This window comes from Chiloscyllium plagiosum, chromosome 15 (assembly GCF_004010195.1).
Source record: "Chiloscyllium plagiosum isolate BGI_BamShark_2017 chromosome 15, ASM401019v2, whole genome shotgun sequence".
Taxonomy (NCBI): Eukaryota; Metazoa; Chordata; class Chondrichthyes; order Orectolobiformes; family Hemiscylliidae; genus Chiloscyllium; species Chiloscyllium plagiosum.
Genome location: NC_057724.1, coordinates 8,343,332 through 8,352,188, shown reverse-complemented (window position 1 = coordinate 8,352,188; position 8,857 = coordinate 8,343,332). Strand labels below are relative to the sequence as shown.

Genomic DNA, 8,857 nt, shown 5'->3' with positions numbered 1-8,857 from the left:
AATAATTAGGGAGGCAGGTGGCCCCGGATATTTGAAGTAATTAGGGAGGCAGGTGGCCACCGATATTTGAAGTAATTAGGGAGGCAGGTGGCCCCCGATATTTGACGTAATTAGGGAGGCAGGTGGCCCCCGATATTTGACGTAATTAGGGAGAAAGGTGGTCCCCAATATTTGATGTAATTAGGAAGGCAGGTGGACCCCGATCCTTGAAGTAATTACAGAGGCAGGTGTCCCCCGATATTTGACGTAATTAGGGAGGCAGGTGGACCCCAATCTTTGAAAGTAATTAGGGAGGCAGGTGGCCCCCGATATTTGATGTAATTAGTGAGGCAGGTGGCCCCCGATACTTGAATTAATTAGGGAGGCAGGTGGTCCTGAAATTTGAAGTAATTAGGGAGGCAATAGGCCCCCAAAATTTGCAGTAATTAGGGAGGCAGGTGGCCCCCGATACTTGAAGTGTTTAGGGCAGCAGGTGGCCCCCGATATTTGACATAATTAGGGAGGCAGATGGACCCCGATATTTTAAGTAATTAGGAAGGCAGGTGGTTCCGATATTTGAAGTAATTAGGGAGGCAGGTGGCGTCTGATATTTGTCATAATTAGGGAGGCTTGGCCCCCAATATTTGTAGTAATTAGTGAGGCAGGTGACCTCCGATATTTGAAGTAATTTTGGAGGCAGGTGGCCCCCAATATTTGAAGTAATTAGGGAGGCAGGTGGCCCCCGATATTTGAGGTAATTAGGTAGGCAGGTGGTCCCTGATATTTGACATAATTCGGGAGGCAGGTGGCGCCCAATATTTGACGTAATTAGGGAGAAAGGTGGTCCCCGATATTTGATGTAATTAGGAAGGCAGGTGGCTCCCAATACTTGAAGTAATTAGGAAGGCAGGTGGACCCCGATCCTTGAAGTAATTACAGAGGCAGGTGTTCCCCGATATTTGACGTAATTAGGGAGGCAGGTGGCTCCCAATACTTGAAGTAATTAGGGAGGCAGGTGGCCCCCGATATTTGATGTAATTAGGGAGGCAGGTGGCCCCCGATCTTTGACGTAATTAGTGAGGCAGGTGGCCCCCAATATTTGAAGTAATTATTGACGTAATTAGTGAGGCAGGTGGCCCCCAATATTTGAAGTAATTAGGGAGGCAGGTGGCCCCGATATTTGACGTAATTAGTGAGGCAGGTGGCCCCCAATATTTGAAGTAATTAGGGAGGCAGGTGGCCCCCAATATTTGACGTAATTAGGAAGGCAGGTGGCCCCCGATATTTGAAGTAATTAGGGAGGCAGTTGGCCCCCAATATTTGAAGTAATTAGGGAGGCAGGTGGCCCCCGATATTTGAAGTAATTAGGGAGGCAGGTGGCCCCCAATATTTGACGTAATTAGTAAGGCAGGTGGCCCCCGATATTTAAGTAATAAGGGAAGCAGGTGGCCCCTGATATTTGACGTAATTAGGGAGGCAGGTGGCCCCCAATATTTGAAGTAATTAGGGAGGCAGGTGGCCCCCAATATTTGACGTAATTAGTAAGGCAGGTGGCCCCCGATATTTAAGTAATAAGGGAAGCAGGTGGCCCCTGATATTTGAAGTAATTAGGGAGGCAGGTGGTTCCCGATATTTGACGTAATTAGGAAGGCAGGTGTCTCCCGATACTTGAAGTAATTACGAAGGCAGGTGGTCCCCAATATTTGGAGTAATTAGGGAGGCTAATTAGGGAGGCAGGTGGCCCCCAATATTTGACGTAATTAGGGAGGCAGGTGGCCCCCAATATTTGACGTAATTAGGGAGGCAGGTGGCCCCCAATATTTGAAGTAATTAGGGAGGCAGGTGGCCCCCGATATTTGACGTAATTAGTGAGGCCGGTGGCCCCCGATATTTGACGTAATTAGTGAGGCAGGTGGCCCCCAATATTTGAAGTAATAAGGGAAGCAGGTGGCCCCTGATATTTGAAGTAATTAGGAAGGCAGGTGTCTCCCGATACTTGAAGTAATTACGAAGGCAGGTGGTCCCCAATATTTGTAGTAATTAGGGAGGTAGGTGGTCCCCAATATTTGGAGTAATTAGGGAGGCAGGTTGCCCTCGATATTTGAAGTTTTTTGGGAGGCAGTTGCCCCCTGATAATTGAAATAAGTGTTGGGAAGGAGTGCTGGGCTGAGTCATTATGTTCACTTCGATATCTAATACTGAACAGAGATGATTTATAATTTTAAGACTGTACCAATATCTAAATTCTGGGGTTAGCTCAACATTAGGAAAAATTCATTGTGGCTTGAAAGCTTTGTGTCATGTTACCTTAATTTGGGGACAGCATTGCCCTCCAGCCAATATTCATTACCAACTTTTCTGCTCAAAATCACCATCTGGTTTCTGCACTTCATTCTAAACACTGTTAACTACACCTGTAGATCAGGTCATTTAATTAGGCACAAGGTTAATGTATTTTTTTTAAATGAATACAATACATTGCAGAACTATTCTAAGTTTTAGATAATATTTTAGATAATATTGATACTTTTAGTCACAAAATTTCAAAGAGTTTTACATCCTAGCAAAGCTAGATTTATAAAACTAGGTTTTCTTAATTCGCCTGGGTTTTTCCATATAAAGTAAGAAAATAACAGATTGGAAGGGAATCTCTAGTGCAGAGTTTAAAATGGACGAGCTTTTTGCCAGTATGGGCAATATATTTACTCCAGTGGGCTATTTTAGTTTGATTAATTTGAGAATTATTTATTTCAAAATTCCTCTTATGGCTTCTAGCCTGCTGAAGAGCACAAATTATGACCTCGAATAGGGTACTCCCTCGATGCTCAAACCAGAATACGAGTGACCTCTACTAGATTAGTTTGTGTTACTTTTTTGCTGCTCCCTATTTTAATTGATTATATGTATATTGTATATACTTATATACAAAGAGGAAATGGTTTATACTTTACTACAATGGGCACTCTGTGGTCTGCAACCTCGCAAGGGGGGGCAGATGACAAAGGTCGAACTTGACCTGCTGTGTGGACTTGCCATTGCCAGCATTGGTGCACAAGAAGGGACAGTTTACCTGTGCGATCCTGAGCAAACAGAGACTGTGTACCAACTATGCCAGGAAGATGTCCTTGTGTGCCGAAAGACTGAATGTTACCAAGAATGACTATTGCAGTGGTCAACTGCATCAAGAAGATTAACAGTTCATTTACTGAACAAGTCTGAATGATCTTTACCCTGTAAAAGTGTTGTGTGCTAGTTTGATTGCATTTGTACTATGGGGCATCCCTGGCAAGCCTTGTCCCCTTTCAGATATTATCACATAGTAAAAGAGACAAAGGGGGGATGTTATCCTTCACTTACAATTTGTTTCTAGAAACACATAATTATATTTTTGGAGAGGATGAAGTAGTTTGTTATGCCCTTACTTCAGCAAGAGACTCCCTGGCCCCTTTTATCCTTCCAAATCCTAACATGGGGGTATGGAATAGTACTAAAGTAGTTACAGGACGTAATATCTCTTTTAGTTATTATCTATCCCCACCTGCTACTTGTTTATGGACTTGCTCCATTAAATCCGCAATATCCTATCCAAATTACTACAATGGTAAGGGATGGGGATGCACTTATGTAAGAGTGCCTAAAATTATTCCCTGTGCTGTAATTAAATGTATTAGTCATCACTGATTTTCTGAAAGGCCTCACATCTCATGTGTATGCCTTAATGAAAAATGTCTCCCTGTTACCACTGGAATTCAAACTCTATGTGGAGAGGGTACCAACACCTACCGTCATTACGATACCCCTAATGGCACTAATATTTTCCCAATTATTGGATGGGTAGAAAGATTTTGGGATGTCGGCCATGTTTCTTATCAAGAAACTCACCTCATTAGATTAGATGATTTTCACCCTCAGCGCCCAGGACCAAATTATGTAATCATGGACTATCCACATACTCCAGGAAGTCACAAAGATCGGCCCACTTCTTATTGGGAAGGTCCCTCCGTTACCTATACTAAACCTGGATATTAATTTTTTTCAGTTATAATAAGGCATCTAACTACCTTGTCCTAAATAGAGCAAGTACTCCTCATGCCGGAGCTGTAGGAACACTATTTCCAATTACTGTTCCCTGTCCAATTACCTGGCAACAAGCTCATAATTCCCCTTTTTAAACAGTCAGTTTCTCCTGACTTCTGTGCAGAATGGAAGAATCCAAAGGCCATATCAAGCATATGCAGCTCTTAGCGTTCTTTCATAGGAGGGTCTTCAGGTATTATTAATCATCAAAACCATAATCATTTCATTTGCAGACTCACAATTCTGGGAAATGAGACAAGTGCTGCCCTAATAGAAATTAGGGACATGCATTCAGAATTGCGCCTATTTGCCCAACAAAACCAATTACATACTTGTGAAGGAAGGTGAATTTTGCGCGATAGTTAGAGAAAAATGCATTATGGGGATCACTGATCTTATCGGAAACATTACTAGACATATTGACAATATTCGCACTTTTGTCAACCAATGAACAAAGGTGCAGGATTGGGAGATTGGGGTTTTGGCTCATGGTACAACTGGCTAATGAATATGTCCATGTATGGTGCTATTGGTTTAATTGGTCTTTTTGTTAGTATTGCTATAGTTAAGTGTACTATTGCTAAAATATTAACTTCTATTGACAATATTGGTTCCACCCAGAAAATGCTTCTTCTCCACTTAGATGAAGATGAGGAAACACCATTGCCTGCCCTTGGTTCCTCTTCGGAGGAAGAGGAAGTAAAATAGTCTTTTGCTGCCATCAAATTGGAATAATTTGATCCATGCCTTTATGAAATGGTCATGAAATGACCAAAGGGGGGCAATGAGGATCTAAAATTTGATTTTAGGTTATTACTAGAAGCAAAAAGTATATGTGGATTTTTACTAACCACAAAATGGTTTTTCAATTTAAAAGAATACTATAAAAATGCCTGAGAATAGTGATTGAACCTTATGAACTTGTATTGCTGATTTGCAGAATTAAGCTGAAATTCAAAAATAAGGGGACAATAGAGTTTTCATGAAATGAATACTGACACTTTAATTGATCATTTGAACTAACTTTGAACTGCACCATGGCATGACAATTTATGTAAATAAGATTTCTTTTCCAAGGAATTACCATTGGATTAGCCTGTTGTCAATCATGTCACCATATTACAGTTGATTGTACTTTTCTTGTAATTAAGAACCCTGTCCCAGGAAATATCATTGGACTAACTTGTGTCAATCATGTCACCTGTGATTGGTCTTTCTTGTAATTAAAGCTGTCCTATCTCTTTAAAAAAAATATAAATAATGTGTAATTTTCAAATGTAACTGCGCAACTTCACCACAGAACACAGAAGCTTTAACCTCTGTGTTGCTGAATAGAATTGCGTCAAGGTACCTTAATTCAATAAACTAATGACCCTTGCTTTTTGAACAGACCATATTCGTTGATTCTTTTGACCAATCTCGAACCAAGAGGCCCCTGATCCATGCATAACCTTACCCATGTAATCAAAAGGATTAACTGGTTCAATAAAAGTGAAACAGTGACCCTCGTTATATTGAAATGGAATGGAAAATTAACGTATAATACTGAAACACATTTTCCAGATCCACTCTGCAATCTCACTCTGAATGATGGATGTTTTGAAATCGTTAATACAACATGGCTGCAGGCAAACAATGAATCTTGTCCAAATGGATCAGAAATCTCCATTCCTCAGCAGGGCCCGAGTGAGCAATATTGGGAGTAAGTACAATGCGGCAGATAGCTGCACTGATAACTTGCACAGTTGGGCCAGTAACTCCTCTTGAGATGGTTAGTTTGTTTATATGTGTTTAATGAGAGAGAAGTTGAATCATTTTGATTGAGGTATTATTTACATTGTACATTACAAAATAGCATAATGGGAAGGAAACATTTACTATTTAACATCCCTCTGGTTTCTAAGCACTGTAACTTTGACAATATTTATAAAGCAATACATTTTTCTTTGTTTTCTTGCTCATCAAGGAAAATACTCATGACCAGAATTCCTAAACATGAAATGGTTAGAATCATCTGTGACTGATGTTCCTTTCTCTATTTTTATTTGTGATAAGTTACAACTGAGAACTGGATTTAGGTTAACTGTCTGGAGGCAGATATCATGTTTAGCTGGATTCATTGGAAGACATAGTGACTAAACCAGATAAGTTTCACAGTGCAATGTGAGGCAGTCAGTGAAGCATTGTCAGAAACTCTTTCACATCAAATCAGCTCTGCAGGGAATCTCATCAATTTGTTTGAACAAAGCTTTACATTGAAAAATATCAATACACACAGGAAAAAAATGTCATATAGAATATCAAACTTCAAAATTATTTCTGAGTGCAAGAATCAAAGCTTCTATAAAACAAAATTAATTTAGATATTACACAACTCTATGTTTGACAAATACATTAATGCACTATGTCTAAAAACATGTGTGCAATGAAGTGTGTCCTTACTTACTACATGTTTTTGTTCTTATTTTCTGTAGTAAAGCAGTTTTACGCCGTTCCAGTTCAATGGATGAGACGGGGGAGATAATCTGGTATTTAGCCCTCTGCCTGCTTCTTGCCTGGCTAATAGTTGGGGCAGCATTATCAAAAGGAATCAAATCTTCAGGAAAGGTAAATGATTGGTGATAAACAGAGTTAAAATTAATGACAAAGTGCAGATTTCAATAACAGTGAAACTAGAAAGTATAAAAAGAAATTTGAAAGTGTCTGGTTTATCTCCCAGGTGATGTTAACAGTGTCTCTGGGAAATGGGAGATTCATAATTCATCAACACTTCAGGCCTGAGGGAGATCTGAAGACCTTTCTCCTGGGGGAAAGAACAGCAACTTCCCCAAACCCCTGCAATGTGTCCCTCATTCTAGGAGTTTACTCACTGATACAGGAACTTTGGGGGAATTTCTAATTGCAGTGGAAGGCTATGCAGGACTGAGGGAAGGGATTGAGCAGATTAGGGTTAGAGTTTTATTTGAGTGAAATTAGATTTATCTGGACATGAGAATGGGACTGAGACCTGAGGAACAATCATTGGGTGAAAACAATAAAATGCTGGTAATGCTCAACAGCTTGTGAAGCACCTGTCAAGACAAACCGAGCTAATCTTTCACTTCCATGGACTTTCATCTGACCGAGAGAAATAAATAGCAGTTTAAGAGATTTCTTAAGACAACAGACATGGGGAGTATGGGTCAGTAAACAAAAGAAGATTCTGTGATAGGGTTGAGGACAACAGAGGTTAACTAACAAAGCTCTGACCTTCATCCCCATTGTATTGTTGGATAGGTTCCAAACCAAAGAGCAAATGTAATTTTAAGGCTGTTAGAAGATATCACAACATGTGACATTCCAGTGTAATGTGCCTTTAGTAGTTATTAATGTTGAAGGAAAAAGCAGCAGTTACTGTGGGTGGAAACTCTAAGGCACATGAGCAGCCTGTGCCATGGTGAGATTTAATGCAGAATCAGGTGAGAAATCTAACAAGGTCCATCTCAATGTCAGGAACAACTTGCTGTGTCTTTTATGTACCTGCCCAGTGAGGAGGTGAGTCTCTTGGGTAAGAATTACCTTCAATTGATTATTTTCATTGTGTAATTTCTATTATGTCTATAGGTTTAGCACTCTTTAAATAGGCACATTATATCAAGGTATCACAAAACAAAGTCTCAAGATGCAAACCCTGTGAACTAGATGAAAATGCGATCCCTGTGTATATCCTCCATGTTACTATTCCTCTTCAGTTTGTCATCTGTTCCCTTCCATGCACTGATGAGAATCCATTCAGTTTGCCATTTGGTTGGATAATATTCCAAGGGGAATGAGGTATAAAAGTAGACAAGTCTTGCTACAAAGGTACAGCAGCTACTGTTTTGGTCTCCTTAATTAGGGGGTGTATTTGTATTGGAGAAAGTTCAGTGAACTTCTCTGCATTAATTCCTTTGAAGATATCTTATTACAATATAAGTTTGAGCCTGTACTCACAGGAATTTAGGACATCGAGAAATGATCTTCAAAGATTCTGAATGGTCTTAGAAAGCTTTATCTTCTCAGAGAATCTCGAACAGGGAACACAGTTACAAAATAAGGTGTCACCGAATGAGGTAGAGATGAAGAGGAATCTTTTCTATCAGAGTATTTTTAATCTTTCAAATACTCTTCCTCCGAAAGCAGTAGAGATTGGTTCATTAAATATATTCAAGGCAGAGTTTGACAAATTATTGACGTACAAGAGAGTCAAAGGTTCTGGAGAGGGCAAGTGTCGGGGCAGTCAGGCAGGAAAGGAAACGTATGGTTAGCACCTGATCAGCCAGAATCTTATTGCATGGTGGGGCCGCATGGTCTCTTACTGCTTTGAGATTTTATTTTCTTCTGTTGTACCAGTAATACAGGAAAATCTAACAAGCTTCACTCCATGCTCAGATGGTTTATTTCACTGCGACGTTCCCTTACGTGGTTCTGACCATACTCCTGATCCGAGGGATTACCCTGGAGGGAGCTTCTAAAGGAATTGAATTCTACATCGGAAGCCAGTCAGACTTCTCCAGACTGGCTGATGCTGAGGTAAATACAGCAATATGAATGATTCAGTCTCATTAGTATTTTTAGTTGAATCGATTCGTGCCTCAGCCCATTTACTTTGTTAGCTTGTCATCATCAGTTTAAAATCAATGTATCACTTTGGAGTCCTTAATTCAATTCTTGCAAATTTTTAATAAAGCTTGTGATGAATTCAAAAAGTCAGTTTAAGATCATTATCATCCTTCCATTAACAGGAAAGAGGGTCAGGCATCATCGATGATGGAAGAGAGGT

General features: G+C 40.0%; 1 protein-coding gene across 1 annotated transcript in view; it reads left to right on the top strand.

The window, feature by feature from the left end:
* Nucleotides 1-8,857, top strand: part of LOC122557538 (sodium- and chloride-dependent neutral and basic amino acid transporter B(0+)-like) — a 117,429-nt gene that overhangs the window by 79,408 nt on the left and 29,164 nt on the right. The window contains exons 5-7 of the mRNA XM_043705284.1: nt 5,620-5,758; nt 6,531-6,663; nt 8,467-8,607. Coding sequence (XP_043561219.1) covers nt 5,620-5,758; nt 6,531-6,663; nt 8,467-8,607 — 413 coding nt within the window. The remainder of the gene's footprint in view (nt 1-5,619; nt 5,759-6,530; nt 6,664-8,466; nt 8,608-8,857) is intronic.